The 20,481-nt window shown below is 34.1% G+C and overlaps 1 protein-coding gene across 4 annotated transcripts in view; it reads right to left on the reverse strand.

Annotated features, from left to right (window-relative positions):
- GNAT3 (G protein subunit alpha transducin 3) overlaps positions 1-19,075 on the reverse strand; it is a 52,666-nt gene extending 33,591 nt beyond the window's left edge. Inside the window, exons 1-3 of one of the 4 annotated variants that reach the window (XM_019661579.1) lie at positions 18,922-19,075; positions 5,577-5,619; positions 509-650 (exon numbers count right to left, since the gene is read on the reverse strand). In XM_019661579.1, coding sequence (XP_019517124.1) covers positions 509-650; positions 5,577-5,581 — 147 coding nt within the window. In that variant the 5' untranslated portion in view covers positions 5,582-5,619; positions 18,922-19,075. The other 3 variants (XM_019661578.1, XM_019661581.1, XM_019661582.1) reach the window with 3 other exon arrangements.
- Positions 19,076-20,481: the final 1,406 nt, after the last annotated feature.

Consider the following 20,481-nt stretch of genomic DNA (forward strand, 5'->3'; position numbering starts at 1 on the left):
AGAAAAATTGTATTTACTCACACAATTTTGAATTCTTTTCTAAAAAATTAACATATAAAACAATCATTTCCCTGTGCATATAGTCTTTGTAATTATCACTGAAAAATAATAATTGTGGTGTTTTTATTAAAAGTAAAGCCTCCATGAAATGACTCATAATCAAATTAATAAATAAATGGAGAGATACTGCAGTTTGATTTTATGGAATAAACTCTTTTGTATTTAGCAAGCTTAAGCAGTATTTTTCTCTAATATAGTGTATTATTTGATTTTAGGTTGACTCCTAGGAACAGTGAATGTTGAATAAGATTATAGCACACAATCAAAAAGAAAAGTTTCATTTAAAGGAAAATATGAAATCTTACACTAAACAGAATTAATGTTTCCAAAATTCATATTTCATATTCTTAAATTTTTGGTATAGATTAGTACTAATCTACTAAGTCCTACTGTTTTAGAGTTCAAACTCCATTGTAGGACCTAATACTGTTATCATTTGTATACTTACTGCACTTTTGGGATTTACATAATCAATCCCAAGGGTAGTCATGGCTTTCACAATAGTTAGGATGGACTGCAATGTATTACTGTAAACGACTGCTTTGAACTCCATGCATTCTTGCTCGCTGTAACCGTTCTTATGGATGATCCTAAAATTTAAACATGAAAAACTTTTGTGAGTGGAATAATTGTTTTTTTGTAATAGTAAAACACATCAATAATAATTTGCTTAAATAAAATTACAGTATATATTTTGTTAAGAAAGGAAGAATCTTGCCCACACGTAATCCTAAATCTGAACAATTATATGGCTTTTGAATTTTTATTATCATTCGGGCTTACTATAATACTTGTGAGCTTCTCATGCTAAATATAAAGAGGACTTAGCATTTTCTCTAGATAACCACTGTGAAAAATAGGTAAGTAGTGAGCATTTTACTTAGAAAGCTATTTGTCTTCAAGAGAAATATTTCCAGGTTTCCGCAACCAAGTTGCATGCATAGTTCTGAAGCTCTGTGTTGTGTTTACAAGATGATGTTTAGAGGAAGTGAAGTAATTGAACATAACATTCATGCCTTTTCCTCTCACTTAAAACATGCAGGAAAATAGGAGTGCCTGCTTTCTATTTATAGAGTTAACAAAGGCATCTTTTCAAAATGTAGGTAATTGGCCGCTGTTACATCCCTTGTCACTTTCCCATCTGTACGCAAGCAACTAAGTGCTCAAAGCTGCAACGCCCAGACATTTTATTTGGTTGAACTCTTCTTTTCCTTCCACTCATTCAATCAGAACTTAAAGGTTTACTAATAGTTTTGGAATAATAGATTAAAATAGGCTTGCCTATTAAAAGCAAAAAATTTTACGTATGCTAATTACTTTATTGTGCGTGATGTGTTTTTGTTCCTCTGTGGGGTTTTTTCTTATTGTTTTTCAAGTGATGTGTACTCATTAGGCATCGTTGTGGATGTCATGTTATTAAGGACTTGGTTTATATCCACACACACACACACACACACACACACACACAGGAACTTGAGCACAGGGGGAAAAAGAACACAGGGACTTCCACGTTATTAAAACCTTCAAATACAAGAATTCTGCAGTGAAAGAAGTGAAGGCAGTGCCTATAGTTATTCTTTATTTTTAAAATTTATTGTTAGTAATTGCTGCATTTCTACTATAAATATAGCTATATTTATCTTGCTGCATTAAACAATCAAATAAGTGAAGTAAACAAAATAGACAACTGTAGATTAAAAATGCAGTAAAATATCATTATGGATAGATCAAGAATAACTATATTAAAGAAATCCCAGTTCTTTATCAAAAGTTACAATTGGAAAACTTGTTTTAGTTATTAAATTCAAATGGCAGTTTTAGGTAAACTTGGGGGCATTTAGGTTTTGTTCCTGGAACAAGTTCTATCCTGTCTTTTCACCACAGGATAAGGAAACATCGATCACAAAGCCAAATGACAAAAGCAGACTTTAAAAAACCCCAGTTGTGGTGGAACTTGAAGAAACATTGTTTTTCTAGGGGCTGCATAAATATATTTAAGTGAAATAGAGCTCTCTACCTGCAAGCCGATTCCTAGCTCTGTTCAAATTAATGAGCTTTCACTGGACATTTTCTGTAACATACTGTATTATTATGCACTGAAGAGAATGAAATAAATGAATGAACAAGTCCCTCCTCTTCAAAAATATATAGACCAGAGCTCCACTGTCCAGTACAATAGCCACCAGACACATTAGTTAAAATTAAGCAAAATTAAAAATTCAGTTTCTTCATCACATTAGCCATGTTTCAAGAGCTTAATAGACACGTGGCTAGGAGCTACCATAGTGGAAAGCACAGATATATAACCTTCCTATCATCACAGAAAGTTCAGTTGGAGAGTCCTGGATTATAGGATTTTTGTACAGTGTGATAATGCATAGCAATAACATCTGCATGTGGTACAATGAACTAGAAAAGGAAAAGAGATAAACTCTATTGGGAGCAGGTGTAAGGGTCGGGGAGACTGCCTGGGAACAGTGATGGTCAGTTGATTTTTCAAGGATAAATAAGTATTTCTAATTAGTCAAAAAGAAGGAGAACCTTCTAGACAGAAGAATCAGCATGACCAAATATAATGCTCACAATTATCAAGCTTTCACTATGTGTCACACAATGTTTTAGCTACTTTATTTGTCTTATCTTCTCATTTTTTTTGCAATAAGCCCTTTAAAGTGGATACAATTATCACCTAAGCATGGGAACATAGGCTTGGGGATGTAGACATGGATACCTGAAGCAACTACCCTTAACCTATTCGGTTAGTGAGTTGCACAGCTGGGCAAGAAATGCATTCTGATTTTAGTGCCCATGATCTCAGCCACTAAGCTACACTCTTTTCCGTAGTACACTAGTCTGGAGAACTACATAAATCCAGCATTTCTGAAGGGGAAAATTGGAAGGTCAAAATTATGGGGGAACTTACGATGATGAGATAGATAAGAGCTAAATTCTGAAGTGTCTTATGTACCATGGCAAGGAGTTTGATATTGAGAGTGTAAGTAAAGAGTTCAATTCAGGAAAGAGACACACTCATTTTTTTAAAAAAAAGAGCAGTTGGTATGAAGAATGAAGTGGAAGGAAGAGGAGGGAGGTAGAAGATACTGTATTAATCCAGGTCAGAAATGCTGAGGTTTTGAACTATGACAGTGAGTGACAATAAGGATAAATGACATATTGGGAGACATCATTTGTGCCATAACTTGGTGAGACGGTGAGTGTTGGCATAACTACACCTAGATTTATTCCTTTAGAGGCTGGTGCTGCTATAATTCACTTAGGGAAACAGAAGCCAGATGGGGAGATAAATTTAATGTTGTTTATTCTGATCTGGACCTAGCCATAGAATTACAGAGGCAGGTGGATGTGCTTCCGTACTCTACACAAAGTGTCTGAGTTTGAAAGAAATATTCTGGACAGTCCTCTTGAGGGTGATAGTAAAAATCATGGGGCTCCAGCAATTTTCATCTGATGAAGGTATAGAGTAAATAGAGAAGAAGGACCTAGTCCTAGTACATTAGTGATACCAATATTTAAGATATAGTCAAAGAATCAGGGAGAATAGCAGAGTTAGGAGGTGAGCTGGGAGAGAGAGTCATCCTAGGAGCCAGGCTAAAGTGTTAAGAGGGAAAAGCTCAAAGAACACTTCATAAAAAATGGCAATTAGGAGATCACATTTATAAGGACAATTTCTATGACATGCCAGAGGCAAGAGTGATGAAAATGGTTGAAGAGTCAACGGAAAATGGAAGATTAAAGAGCTGGTGTTGGCTATTTTTTACAGACTCTGAGAAAAGGAATAGAAATGGGTCAGAACCAGGAGGCTCATTTTTTTAAATAATAGAAAGAATACCTGCTCATTGGAGAAAATGTGAAAAGCCCAACAATATTCAAAACTAAGGTGCAATGTAACTTTAAATTCCACTATTGAGAGTAAATGGCTTTGAACCTTGGTGTATGTTCTTACATTTGAAAAACATTATTTTGTCGTAAAGACATTGCAATAAAGATGGTTATGCAACTTTGTATCTTTCTTTTTTCGAACATAAGTATTTTCTTTAATTAAAACATTCTCGTATACATATAACTTCTAATGAATGCAAAATATTGCAAACTGAAAGATGGATAATCCCTTAATTTCACAATGTATTTGCTTATGGTTTATTTTAATTTAGGGTATTTTCTTTTATCTTGTATTTCATTATTTGAAATAAGACTGATATAAATCTCTTTGTGCATATATTTTCACATTTATATTATTTGTATACTTTTTCAAATTGAAATCATTATTAAAAATTCTCAGAAATGCATTTATGAGATCAACAATTATTTTCTCAGCTTACTGTGTATATTGCAAAAAACATTTCTATAAATTTGCTATAACATGATTTTACAAGTGGTAATGAGAAATATTCATTCCTTTTCTTATTGCATTTAACCTCACCAAGAATGAAGAGGTTAAAAGGATAAGAGAGGCTCAAGCAAGATTCAAATCTGAAGGGAAAAAAACAGGTGGTCACAGTGGTCATGTTATAAGGGACTGAGACATGATTTGGGTGCAAGGATGGAGCCGAGAACCCAAAAGCAGTATGATCAGTGATTGGGATAAAAGGGTTCTGGTCTTCAAAGACAAGAGAAAAGGTAAAAAATTTAGTTGCAGATATAGGTGACAATTCAAAAGTGGGGCTTAAATATTGGTTGATATGAAAATCACATGACATTATTACCTAGAAAGAAGGAAAAAGTAGTGGCTTAGATTATAAGTAGACAATTTCATCACTGACTGGGTTCATTCCCTCATGTGATACGTTCCAAAGAACAAGATCCTGGAACATATAATTTAAAATAAGCTCAAAATGATTTTCTTTTCCTATAGCAACAATTATCCTTGAAAATTCTCCAGCAGGGACAACCATGAGGTTTCACATATTCATTTCCACTTGTTAGTTGCCATTTTATTCCCTTAGACAGTGCATTCTTAAATAGTAGCACATTTGTGTTCATTATCTCCTCATGAGGAAATTCAGGCCTACTTATTTTATTATAAAGAGAAAAATGTAGAGAAAATAAATGCAAAAATAAACTTAAATCTAGGATAGTTTTAAATTTAAATTTAAATATGCACTTTATTCCCAGATAGGCAAAATGGTAATTAGTGTAAAAATACTATTTCCTCCTAAATTCAAAAGGATCATTGACACATTTTAAAACGTTTATGGCTTATGGCCACAATATTAAAGCCCTATATTATAGGTAGATTAATATAGTTAGAACATAAATGTTTTCAATATCCATCTTGTTAAGAGGTAAAATTTAAAAGAAAAGTGGAAATTATAACATTATTTATCTGTGATGCTTTCTGTTAAAGGATGGAAGCATTTTGCACAGGAATTGTGATAGCTCTGCTACTAACTATGATTTAGACTATCAATCAGATCCCCCTAAAGTATTTATTTCAAGAATGGTCAAATAGATGGAGAGACATCAAATATTAAACATTTAAAATGGTATGTACTTACTTCATCTGTTTCACAATAGTACTTTTTCCAGATTCTCCTGCTCCTGAAAAAAAAGATGGGACTGTTACCAACTGATACACACCAAATTCATGTAGATATTAAAACCTGTCAGCATCACTCTCTCATGGGTAAATCTTTAACAGACCCCTCTCCTATGGAAAGAAGAAGAGTAAATTCTCTGTTAAGTCTTGAAAGGTATTAGGTGTCTACTTTCCAGGATAGCAAAGGAAAATAAAACCTCTCTATATTGTCGATAGATCCAGATATAAGTTTGCCTCAAGGTAGAGTTTATATTTTAAAGCAAGAATTATATAACATAAGGAAAACAATCCTACTATATTTGAACATATTTTAGAAAGATTATCTCCTGGGTTTGTAGTCCAAGGAAATGGTCCCAACCTTATAGTCACTAGATCACACTCATTCTCCCAGATGTCTATGCATATATCATATTTGATTAAATAGCAAAACACACACACACACACACACACACACACACACACACTCCAAAAAGTAGGCAATAACTTTTTATTTCCAGAACTATTCAAAGCCTATTCTGATTGAAGGATGGACTTTGTCTTCACCATCATGTTTACATTGCTACAGAGGAATTTTCTCTTCTGTTTATACAAAGGAAAGGTGCTAATAATAGTAAGCAAACCTAAAGAGCCTACAGATCAGTTATATTTTAAACATAAGATACATACAGCAGGACTTAAGAGCACTTATATAAAGATGTTTACAGTCATTGATAGTATAAGGATGACTGCCATATGAAAAGAGACTAAAACTGAGTATTATTCTTGAGAGTGAAAATGAGAGAATTTGATTAAAATCGCTACCATATATAAGGTATGGATAGAGTATAAAAACATACTTTCTAGTTTTTACTTATTTATGAGTCCTAGACATGTGACAGATGGGGTGGTAAGGAGCAAATTCAGGCAACTTCTTGAAGTTTGAAAGTTCTAGCTTTATTGACAAGAGAAAAGCAGTGAGTCACCAAAGGTTGGTAAAGGCTGGTAATACAAATTTGCTTGTAAAATTTTTAGATAGAGTCACCAAATCTCTAAAATATTGAGGAAAACTCAGTATTTTATAGTTAACACAAAATCGTATTTTTTATAATGTATCCCCAGGTTACTACTAACATTTATAAACAAAAACATGATATTGAAATACGATGTTGACCAAGGGCCTGATCTAAAATGCCAATGAGTAATTTAGAGTCTTCGTACTAATTTCTGTATCAAGAAAAACAAAAGCTTGATATATTACTGCCAGTTCCAAAAATTGGGTCACAGGACATTTTTAAAGTCTCAGTATGCCTGTTAATTTTGGACAGATTTCAAAATAGCACAACTAAGCCAACTTTCAAACATCCCAGAAAAATCCCAAATTCAAGAAAACTAATAGACATAGAAATATCTCTTGCCAGGATGGCAGTCAATTGACTTGTTTTACCAAAACTAGTATGATTTTATGTAAGCAGAAGTAATATGAGTTTTGGTAACCCTGAATCACAGAATTTTATTCAAATTATGTCAAAATATATATTGAATCAGAGGACCCTGACTACCCATTTAAAATTTTTTATCCCGCCATCACCCACTCCTTTCCCTACTCGACATTTTTTCCTTGCACTTCTCTAATTCTACAAGCTTACCAATTATTCATATTTAAACATTTTTTTTCTATTTGCCTTCTGTCAATGCAAAGTAAATTCCACAAGTTACAGGTCTCTGTCTGTTTTTTTCACTGCTGTATCTGAAGCACCTGGAAGAGTACCTAATAGAATCTCAATGAATGAAATTAGGTCTTTAAACTCAGACTTCAAAAACAACATTGTGCCCTCAGTATTATATGTCATTTTTTCCACAATAAATATTTCTTCACGATTTGCAATATTTTCTTAAGCTGTGATAAAAGCTATAATTATACTTAAATTTAATTCTACTTCACAACAAATTTGTTTTGTCTCAGGCTTATCTAAATGTTATCTAGTTTCAGCGGTTATCTGAAACAGCTGTCTACCTTCTATGATATTGAGGAAGTCAGAGTGGTGAAGCTATGGGAAATAATATTTTATTGCCTAGTGATGATATGTAGATTCTTCCTCTTGGGTAAACCTCCATCATACTTCTCTTTATGGTTTTATGCTAGTGTGGTATATACCACACAGTGTGCAATGTGACAACCAAGTTGATGAACACAAAATCAACCGTAGCAATTTGTTAACTTAATCACATTTTGTTAATATAATCAAGCACAAACTGACCGATTGGGCATAACTGTCATATTTAATAGAGCTTGCTATGTCCAAGAATGAAGCATTTGAGAATAAAATAAAAATCACATTAAAATATCATCTCATCCGTTTTCATAAGACAACTGGCTATATTATTTTGCATCACTGAACATTACTTGTTTGGGAGAATGGTAATAGCAAACCAATGAGCTTTGCACAATACCTTGGTTTGTTGGTTTTAGGTAATTTGCTATTTTTCTCCAGGCTGTGAATCACTTTGAAAGAAAAGTTATCCAACAAGATTATAAAACTGTTCTTAGTAGTTTTTATTTTAAGTTCTCTAACAATAGAAATGGACATTAGGAATGGCAGCATCACCCTACACAGGCTATTTGGAGACTATTTCACTTCTTCAAATACACTTTTTCAACTTTGCTATATGGAAAATTGCAGTGAGAGGAAAGTCAATGGGCCCAATAGGAACTCCAATATTTGTCAATGCTGGTATATTTAGTGTTGTATTTTGTTCAATCAGAATGGAAACATTGGGGAAAATAACTTTGGAAAAACTCTGAGAAGGAGAAAAGAATGTCTCATCTCTATCAGTTACATTTCCTTAAATAATATTATAATATCTATGATTTTAAAAAATTAAGTGAAAGTAATTATGATCAACTTACTTAAATAAATTATCTACCTTGAGAATAACAAAAAAAGTTCATAAAAGAATTTTCCAGAATTGTACCGGCATATGTATTGTGAACAAATATAGTATAAATTAAGAAACACTATAGACATATTTAAAAATTCTAAATAATCACAACCAAATTTAAATATATTCATTCTGTATTACTGACTAGTCAAAAATGTATCACAAATTTGGGGAAAAGGGACTTTTGACTGTGTCAAAGAATTAATGTACATTCAGATGATCTTCTATACCTCATAAATATGGTCAATTGGTAATCAGACTGGTGACACCTGGCAAGTTTCAAAAATATTTCTGAGGCTAAAGGGCATATTATTAAATAATAATTCTCTATAATTTAGCTGGTCATTCATGATGTGTCTCAGGTCAGCAGAATAATCAATCATTTAAAAATAGGTTAGGGTTTTTAATGAAACTATGTACAAAATATTAATATTTCCTTTGGAAGACTTTACAGAAGGTTTCTGGATCATTCCTTATTATACGTACGTACTAACATCTGTCTTTTATATGAAGGTCCAGTATAGTCAACTACAGTAGTAACTGAAAAATTCTTGAAGAAAAGCCAACTTCCCCAAAATCTCATTTATTATTTGGAACTCTATTGCAAAGCTATTTCAAAAATAAATTATTGAGTCCCATTCTCACAATGATTCTAGGTCTTAGTTCACAATAATCATTCCATTTTTGTAAGATCATGTTACAGTGCCAAATATAGATATCAAAATAGCATGTTTGCATAGGCTGAGGGCATCCTGAAAGAATTTCTTCCTTCCAAACTGTAGTCATCACTAAAATTATTTTCTGGGTCAAGAGGTATCAAGGGACTTTAAACAAATTATGCATTTATTTGAAGTAAATAATGTTTCAAAAAGTTAAATATTAAAATTATACTTAATTCATACTTTAATACTTATAAATTGTTTTATTCTTCATAAGAATAAATTTTAAAATGAATAAATTAGGGGCTTTATTCCACATTTTTATTTGGAAATATCAAAAGCAATTTTAAAGCTACATGATACCTATGCCTGGAACTGAACTTCAGCTGAACACACTCAAGGCTTGATTGCTCATTTGGTACAACTTTTTAAATAGGCAAAATGAGAATAATATATTAACTTACTATCATGCAGAAGATTTTTTGGAGACAGTCTTAAAAATCACATAATGGTACAAGAAAGAAACCTCAGAAGTCAATCAGCTTTGAAAATCTCTTCATTCTAGCATGAAAAAAGTGTGTCTAGTAGAGATTACAATACTCATCGAAAGTCCTGGATCTACTGGGTAGTCAGAAAAGTCATGATGTATTTTTTCAATGTTTTTCATTGCAAAAATGCATCATGCTTTTCCGACAACCTAATACTTTAAAACAAAGAAACTGTCTCCTGACTTCCATATTACTGCTGTAATGTTGCTTTCTTTTTAAAGTATGCACTGGTAATGTCAATACAAATGATTTCAACACTTACTAATAATTTTGAATTCACCATTTTAAAATTAACATGAAAGAAGTGCACTTTCACAGACATATTGGTTTGGTGTGTCTGCTTGTCATCTGTTGGTAGGCTGCTGGCATGAAAGATTCTTTAGGTAGTCTTTTTTGAAGCAACTGATTTTTGTTCCACTCACTATTACTCTCTCTCGGAGCAACAACAAAACTATGTCTCTCCCACACGACAACCTTTCAAACAGCTGAGAGTGAGGGTAGGAAAATTAGTAGGAAAATACTCATGTTTTGGAATTAAACAAATATGGGCTTGCACTCATTTCTGACTATGACTGGGTGTTTAGATCCTCTTTAATCTGAGAGTTAGTATCCTCTTTTATAAAATTGGGTTGTTAATATCTGCCTCTTAAGGTTTGGGAAGATTTATTACAGATACAAAATACCTAGAAATACTCTAACATATAGTGAGCTCTCAACCTTTCCTCATATACAAAGCACCCTCTCTTTTTTTCTAAGAGCCTTGTCAAGTATAAAATGTTCAGTTATTTTAATATTTTCTTTTGGAACATGACTTTTAGACCCCTTGCCCTCTGAACCACACGCTATGCAAGAGCCAATGTCCTTCTGAAACACTGGGACTGAAAATTTTACTGTAGATAGATTTCTCAACAGAACTGATTTTCTGATGTAGTCGAATAAGGGTGCAACCTAAGTCTGCCCTGATACCGGTACTTGTTTTTAAATACATTTTTCTTAATAAGGGCCATGATTAGTTTGCCTTCTTTATCTTTTCTTTGTAGCTTTATCACATTCGTTACTTATATTGGGTTTATAGTAATTCAAATTTCACATTTTCACATAATTTCTTTTTCACATCACCTCTTAGCAAACAGATTATCTCACATACTACCTGGGTATAATTGATTTTGAACCCTAATTTAAGGTATCTGTTAAATTCCACTTTGCTCATTTGGGCTAAGCATTTCTGCTAGTTGAGATCACTTGGGATGTTGACATTGTCTGTCACTATATCCTTCTTAATTCTGATACTTATTCGAATGTGAAATGCTGCCTTATCCACCTTCACCCAAATCCCTGATAAAACATTGAAGGGAAGAAGGTCAATGGCAGGAAACTATGTCATTCCCATTAATCATCATAAGTCCTTGTTCACTATCTGTAGTCAACAATGCAAAATGTTCCCCATTAAGTATGACAATTGCTGAAGGTTGTTCTACATACTGTTTATCTGGTTAAGGGAATTACCTTCTATTTATAGTTTTTTTCCTTTTTTCTTCTTAGTTTCAAGTGCACAAAACAACATAATGATTAGACATTTACACCCCTCACCAAGTGATAATGCCCCCCAAGTCTAGTACCCCTCTGACATCATATATAGCTATTATAAAACCATTGACTATTCCCTAAGCTGTATTTTACATCCTGTAACTTTATAGTTTGATAAATATATCAAATAGTTTATCAGGAAGGAATGAAAGAAGTTTATCACATATGCACATCTCCTGACACTTATGATGATTATTTTTCTCCTTTAATTTGATAATGTAATGAACAATATTAACTGATGATTTAATAATATTTCAACCAGGCATTCTTGGAATAACTCCCCCCAACCCTATTTAATAGTTATCTCTACTTGGTTGTGCTACAAACATCACAAATTTGAATGTTCCAAATCATTTCTTCCCCAACCTAATGTCCTGTATTTCACATAATGATGAATAAAACAATCCCTATACCTGGTTCTACCCTCAATCATTCCTCTCATTTAATGTAGTCAGCCACCAAGTTCTGTTAATTTTGTCTCTGAATATCCATCAAAAATTACTTCCCAGCTTGTAATTTCTGCCTTAATTTATAATCTCATCAAGTATTTGCATAGCAGTAACAATTACCTAATTGGCCTACCTATGTTTCATCATAAAATCTTTGTCTCATAGTGTAGCCACAAAAATGTTTTGACACAAATATCCAAGTATTATCATTCTCACTGATTCTTAAAACCTATCAATATCTTCCTACTGAGTTGAAAAACAAAGTCCTTAAGGAGTGGCATGTATGGCTCTTTTCTGGCTCTATTTCCACATGCCAAATGCATGTCTATGCTTTAATCACCATGAACAATTAACAGCAATCATTTGGAGTCTGATTCTGTCATCCTTTCATGCCTTCCACATGCATGCTTTCCTGTGCGAAGTACGCTGTGCCAGGTAGGAACACAGTGAAGAACAAGGAGAGACATGTTCTCTGTTTTCATAGTACTTATAATGCAAATACTAATTTAAAATTGACACAGGTAAAAATTTTAAAAAAAGCTTTGTATTTCTGTAAACTAACTTGTGATCTTAGAAACTAAATTACCTTCTTGAGTTCTCATGTTCTCCTTCTCTAAATAATAAAAATAATAATATCTATTTCATAGGGCTTTCTTGTAGATTGAAAAAAAATAACAGAAGCAGTGGGGACTATGAGATCCATTCTATCAAAGACAGAGCTAAAACTAAACTTGGTGACAAAAGGTCACAGAAAAGGAGTCGAGGAAGATAGAAATGTTGAGTTGATATAATGGGAAAAAATTATCATAGGGGACTTCATAAAACATAAAGCTTGGAGATGAATGGGCAGCAAAATAAACTTGGAAAATTATTTTGAGTTCTCCCAAAGTGCAATCAATTCACTGATACATAATAGAAATTTGCAAATATGGATCAAGAACTGGGCAAAAGGAAGGATGTTAGAGTCATTCTAGAAGTGATAGTTAAGCCCTGAAATGAGGTCCCCAAGAGAGAGTATAAACTGAAAAAATACAAAGGTTCAAGGACAAAACTTGGTGAGTGAAACCACTAATGAATGGAGAAAAGAAGCAAGCTTTGAAGTGGGGAGTGAAAGGATGTTAAAAATGAGAAAGTATTGTGGTGTTACAGGAGTTAAGAAAGAAGAGAGATTCGAAATTATTGAGGCCTGAATTTTCTGCATTGGCAGTTTTCAGAGCTCTGTGAGAGATTTTTTTTTTTTTAAGTGGAGAAAAGGGTGTAAAAGATCGCAAGTAACTGAAAGGAATGTAGAATGTAAGAAAATAGAAGCAGTGAGCATGGACTTCTTGGAGAAGTATTTCAATACAAAAAGATTTTAAAAGGTACCCATATAAGGTGAATTCAGGGGGTTATTGAGTCAACGTTTTTTAGGCTAATGCAGAAAGGATATACACCAAGAAGAAAGACCTAGTAGAGAATACTTTTTTTAAATGGCAGGGACAAAATAATCCATAAAGTAAAATTCATAAGCTATGGAAGGTGATAAAATTTATAGCACAAAGACTGAAATTAGCCTTAAATGAAAATGGAATATCACAACTTCCTTAAAACTAGTTGAAGTAGAAGAGAATACATGTGTGTTCAGTGAGATTTGGAGATAACTGATCACTGTATTTTACATGGGTGGTCATCTAGGCTGAGGTGGGAGGGGAAGAGATTCTAGATGAAGGTGATGGGAATGCAGACACAGCAGCCTTTTGCAGTATTTTAATAGAAAACCAGGAATAAGTAAAATAATTATCGACCTAGCTAAAGTTAAAAACAGGAATTCTTCTGCCCGGAAACTGAATTCATGAAATTGTGACTGTCTTGGGAAAGCAAAAGATGTAATAGTACCACTAATTATTCTTTGATATCTCTTATACCAAAAGATACCCTTTCTTCTGATCTAACCCACCATTTTAATCTAAAACAAAACAAAACAAAAACAAAAACAAACAAAAAAGAACATAGTATATTGAAAATGTCTATTTTTTTGAAATTTTATTCAAACAGAGATTTTGAATGTATTTTATCACGACTCTTACACCATTGTTTTTAATACAAGAGGGACACAGAATGCCTTTGCAGGAAATGATTGGCTTTCCCTCTCACTTTTACTTGTTTTTTCTAGGTTCACCTTACTTTCACTTTTTTTTGCTTTTTTAAGATTTTTATTGGGGAGTTGGGGGGATGGGAACAGCGCTGGGGAATTGGGGGAAGGGGAACAGACAAGTTGCCATCGTTTTGTTCTTCAGTCTAGTTGTGGAGGACGTTGCTTCACTGGCCCAAGTTGGCACCATCATTGAGCTCTTCCTGGGCGAGGCAGATCAGTCGCTGGCTTCTGGACAGCCGCTCACGCTGGCTGCTGGCTGCTCACGCTGGCTGCTGGCTACACACGGTAGCCCATGGCAACCCACTGCCACAGGAACTGCAGCCTATCGGTGGCCAGCGACTCATGGCAGCCCAGCTCCAGGTTGAGCTGTTGTTCAGCATCTTAGCTGTAGAGGGCAGTGTCACTGGCCCTCATATGTGGGATCTGAACCGGGGCCCTCTGGCATCCCAAGCCAGTTCTTAACCATCGTGCCACTTGGCCGGCCCTACTTTCACTCTTGATCAAAGCCTCATAGAATGCTCTGGAGTTTTAGGGAAAATGTATTTGCCAGCTTCATGAGAGCTGACCCCAACATCTTTCTAAGTCACCAACCTCTAGGTTGTCACTTTCGAGTGCTGTGGTTGAGTGTGCAGCCACAGAACTTGAGCATGAAGGGGAAGAACATTTTTATTCCTTTGAGGGGCAAGTGCTGGTAACCCCACAGCTGGCTTCTGAGATACTCTTGCCAGTGGGAGCAAATTAAACACAGCAAACGGACACTTATAAAGTGAGGACGTTTTGTTGGGTGAAATTTCACAATCCTCAAATTAAGTCCTTTCGTGTGTAACTAAGAGCAGGAGAGACACACAACTAGGGTTAAATTAAAGCTCTTGTATTTTTTGTAGGTCTTTATTTTCATTTTAAAAATATATTTCTCTCCTGTAACTGCCACATGTGAATTTTTTTTATGTTTAGAAAAATGTGTGACATATTTCAATTCATTGAAAAGTTATCAAATGTAGAGTTGTGGTAAGACATTGTGCTGAGTTTTGAGGGAATGAAAAGATAGAAATACATAATTCCTCACCTGAATGAATGTATAAATATCCTAAAATGTTTAAATGGAGTATTTTTCAAGTATACAGACACTATCACAGGTAGTATTCAGAAGCCATAATAATATTATTAATATAATTTAAAGTACCTTATCATTACTCTTTAAATAACTTGCGACTAATTGGTTTTAACAGCACAAGTAATTAAATAACATATTAACTTGGATATCAAGCAACTCAATATATGTCTGTTCAAGCAAAATAACATAAATATTTATCACTTGTAATTAAAGGATTGTTTTTCAGCATTAAAAAGCTCACATTCAAGAAATGATTAGGCTGCAATAAAATAATAAATGTATATGTTTTCTCTTAATAGTAAGTTGTATTAGTGACATAGGGAAATTGAGTCATCTGGTAGATATTTGTCTGTTTGCATAACAAAAAGCATGTAATAAAATATTGAACAAAACAAGTAAATATTTATAAAGCACACAAAACATTTATCTAATTTTCAAACACATTTCCATAATAAATATCCCATATGGTAATACACTTAATTTTAAAGTTTGAGAAAGTCAGTACATCACAACTGAAGAAAACTTCAGGATTTTGAAAGTAAAAAGAAAAAAATAATTACCTAATAACAGCAACTTTACAGTTCTTGCATCTCGCTCAGCATCTTCCTGAAGCTTTTTCTCTAGTTCTTTTGACCTTTTGGCTGACTCCTTGCTCTCTGAACTAATTCCGCTTCCCATCTTGTGTTGTTAGATACTTGTCAGTTTATTAGCTCAAACTTTTTCAGCTGTGGAGCTCAGCTCTGGTTTGAACATAGGCTGTAAGAGCCGTGCTCTGCTGAAGTACTCAAGCCCACCCCCTCACTCTAAGATTCTGCTTTGACTAAGGAGATGCTTTCTGAGCTGTCACCTGATCAAAGGGTGTCACCTGATCAAATTAAGTGGCCACTTCTGGCACATCTTCAAAATCCTGCTCATCTTCCTTAAAGAATAACATACAATGATGTAGAAAGTTGTCAAAATCTATACACTAAAGATAATCTGCAATGAGTAGTTCAAATGGAATGTTTCACAATAATAGGCAACCTTTATGACTGATTTTAAGTTATTATAACTAACAATAAGCTTATATTTGATCTTCAGATATTTGAGTTTAAATATTCATAATCACTCCAATATTGCTATCAGAATATTTATGTTGAATCATCCAAATTTATAGTGTAACTATGCTTAGATTATGACTCAAAATTATTGAGAATCTCTTAATATCTGTCAGTTAACTAGAAAACAACTAAAACACAGAAATAGAAGTAGTTCTTGTATTTGTACATATTTTTATATTGCCACAAACATAGAATTCAACACAGTGTGATCTTAAATTCTTAATTTGTATCTCAAAGGATCCATGTGTATAAATTGAGCTTTTACTGCTCGTAAAAAAGTCAATCCATCAACGTTAATCGAGGACGCACTTGGTGTAGACACTGAACTGTATTCAATTTAGAGATAGTGCATTAACTCTTTTGGTCCATTAAGTAACAGCTGTTGTGTCGTGCTGGAGGGACTTTCATTGATTTGGTACCAATGGAATAAAAAGCAATGTTCTTTGAAACAGTAGGTAATTTGGTTCTTCCTGAAAAGTAAGAACTGTCAATATAGCCAAATACGTTCCATTCATGCCTTAAATTGCCACAATAAATATCATATACTTCTTGAAGATGTGCAAGCTTGGGGACAGAGATTATGTTGTACATTGTTTTGGGTTTATATGAAGCATAAAGTACTCGTTAGGTAGTCAATCAATATTTTCCTTACAAAGAGAGTTGGCTACCTGTGGCAACTGGCAAATCTTTCAATTTCCATTTTGGGACCTGTGAATGCACCTAACCAAGAAATTCTATAATATAGTCAGTCCATCAGCATGTCAGCGCTGTTCTTCTTGTGGAATCATGTGCAAAGTTTAAACAGGTGGGTTTTTGCATATTCATACAAGAAGGAAATAAGCTTCCAAATTAAATACATGTGCCTGCTTTGTTTACTTTTTCACATAAAATATTGAGCTTCAGACACATAAGCATAGTCAAAACTTTCTAACTTTCATCCCTCCAAAGCCATGTTATGATAGTATAAAGACGTGGAAATGTAGGTATGCAAGAATTCATGCAAATCCTGTAGTATTGCTTTTACAATGCAAAGGGCCTGCCCCAGGGGAACAAGATTTGCACTGACTAGTTTATTTATACTCACCCGTGAGCAGAGTCCACTCTGACAGCAACCCAAAAGGACACAAACATTAAAATAAATATATTTTTGCCTGTTGTTTTTATATCAAAATTGAGTATACATAATACCCTGAATATACAAGGTTCTTGTATATTCCATGGCAATTATGAGCTGACTGGATACTTTCTATAATTTGTATTCAAGTAAATGTACCCTTTTTGGCTTTGAAAGAGTATGCATTTTAGTAAGAGTTCCTAAGTGGGTTACTGACTAAAACTGACCAACTCTTTCAGGAGAAGTATGCATTTTCTGCTCTGTATAAAATTATAAACTTTCACATTTTTCTGCGTAATCCAACATGTTCAGTCATCAACTTTATTAGATTATTATGTGATATTTTTCATCAGTGACTAAAAAATCCTGACATAAAATACAAGTTGTATCTATATTTAAGGGAGGGAGTTTGGAGAGAACCAGAGAGAAAAGAAAGTTTCCTTTCTCAGCCCTATCCCCTGGGTGCCTGGGACACAGCCTTACTAATGAGCTGGATTGTTAGTCTATGATGCTTCACTCAGGATTATAGCTTTCTGAACCTAAGAAAATGATGGAAATAAAATAATAAATTCCATTAGAGTAGGGACAATATCTTATTAGCTTAGATGTCCTCCACAGTATTTGGCACAGTGCTAGCCATAGGAAATGTTGAAAATTTATTTCTTGCTAATGAATTGACAGAGACCTAGAGAACTTTTTCCTTTTTGTACTATGATGAGATGACCATATGGTTAGAGTTTCTTCCCAAGGTTCAGTGTTTATCTTAATACCCTAGAAATTTTAGAGTGACTAACAAAACAAACAAACAAACAAAAAACAATGAAAAAGCCCAATGTTAGTCTGGAATAATGTCAATATATACAATAACAACTGTTAGCCCAACATGTATGCTTTTTTTCCCCTCAGCCTTAAAAATAACACTAGCACACTCCCTTTCTATTGTTAAACCTTATTCCATAGTGAGGAAAAATTGATAGAAAATGACAAGAGGAAAATGGGATGCTTTTCATTCAGGAAAAAACATGGCCATAAATTCTGTTTGTTCTTAAAAACAAAAATCTATCCAAGACACTATCATGTTAGACTTCTATATACTGGCCAGCTAAAAGAGGTAGATTGCCCTGTGTACACATGTGTGTGCACACACACACATACATGTACAACCTATGCACACACACACATGTACAACCCATGTGCACACACACGCGTACAACCCATGCACACACACAGAAGGCAGAAGACATTGTTTGCGTTGCAGCAGCATCATGGTCTTTTATTCACTGAGAATGACTTCTATAATCTTTGCAGCATTTTTTGTTTGCTTTGTTTTTTTTGTATCACAGCATAAGCCTGATTGGGAATATCTTCTTTTGGCACCAGACTGTGCAAGAAAGAAAAGCTTACTTACGGTAAAATACAGAGAATGAGACCTCAGGCCTAAAGGTCACTGAAATCCCACAAGCCTGCGTGGAGCAAGTTGTTTTTCCTCTTGCTATTCTGGGCCAGGGTCTGTGTGGAATCTTCAGAAATTGACATTAGCCTTTAAAAAGTTTGATTAATCACTGTTTTAAGTTTATAATTCAGTACCTAGCTTGAGATGACATGCAATTATGTCCCACCTGCTTTTAATACTGAAATTTCAACCTACGTTTTTGGAGATGCCTTTTCTGCCAGTATTACCTGGGCTTCCTCAGTCACCAAGCTGGATTTCTCCTGAGTATGTGGCATGTGGCTGACTACAATACGTGGCTCCAATGGCTCAATTTCCTTCTGGAAATTGTCAATACAGGCTGCCATCTGTATTATTCTTTATTTTGTTTTCATATCTTATAGGAGTTGTTGACTTCAGGCATTGGGTCCCTGGGTGGTTTGAGTCCTGGCTGCCTTAGCAATGCCCTTTTATATCCTTGTATATTCCCATGAAAGTTGAGGCAAACCCTCCCTCTGTTAATGGTGCTCAAATGTGTACTTCTAGGAGCTCTGTGCATGGTATTTCCTCCAGATAGCTCATATCTCTGGGGACTTCCTGAGAGAAGTCTTTTGATCTTGAGGGAATAGGGCAAACAAAACTCGCCATTTCAAATTAGAACATTCAGATGGTGCAATAAGTTTACAGTGCCAACGTGAAGCAGCTCTTATGTATTAAGAGGTAATACAAATATGTATTTTTATTCACTGGAGTCGACTGGAGTCGAACCTTTACTTATTCTACATACTTGTCTTTATGGATTAGGGCATGATTGTATGTAATAATTATGGGATATAAAAAGTGTTACAAGTTTAATTGACACAGAAGATGAGAGTCACGATTATTTCCTAAGGAGCCTCTTCCTGTCCCAAATCCTGTCTCTTTTAAGATTTCTTTTATATGTCTCTTTAATACAACATTTCCACTACCTGCTCCCTTAATCTTGTTCCTCAGTAAATTCAGTCCTGATTATTTTAACCATGTCTTACTTAGGTTTCTTAACTCTAGTCACTGACTATCCCAGTCTAAACTGTATGTACCAGGTTAAATTTTCTAAAACCCAACTTTTATTATTATATTTTTCTTATAAAAAAAACCCCAGAAGTCTTTATTTCATATTGCCTCCATACAATCAGTAACCTAGTTCGCACAACCCAATGCAAATATATTTCCCATTGCTTCTCGTTTCCCAACACCTTCTCTACTTTAGTTGGGCTTTTGTTCATTTCCTAACTCGATGTCCCAACTTAGCTTTCACTCGTGCTTTCTTTCTCACTAGTAATATCTTGCTCTTTCATAGTTGACTTTTTTCCATAGTACTCCCTCTTTAAGAAAAATAAATAAATATGTATATTCTCCATCATGTTTCACATTTACTACCACCCACTAGGGAATTCTTCACTTTCCAAATTCCTAAGAGAAATCTTCTGCCAGTCAGTTTGTCCTTCCTCATTAGCTAGGCAGGACTCTTTCCAGTGATTGTGCCCTTTAGTTCTTCTTGTCTGTTGGCAGACTCTAAAGTGAGAGTACATAGAAGACAATTTTGCTTATTGAAATAATTGGTGAATAGTGAATGATCAATATATATATATATATATATATATATATATATATATATATATATATATATATATTGTTTGCTCCACTTTGGAAAAGCATGGTTTTCCTTCCCAAATGATTAAGCGTGTGAAATATTACCTCTAGAACTGTAGGATTCATTTATTCAGCAATCAGTGTATTCAACAATTGTTATGTACCAAGCATGGGAGATT

Source organism: Hipposideros armiger, unplaced genomic scaffold (assembly GCF_001890085.2).
Source record: "Hipposideros armiger isolate ML-2016 unplaced genomic scaffold, ASM189008v1 scaffold_354, whole genome shotgun sequence".
Lineage (NCBI taxonomy): Eukaryota > Metazoa > Chordata > Mammalia > Chiroptera > Hipposideridae > Hipposideros > Hipposideros armiger.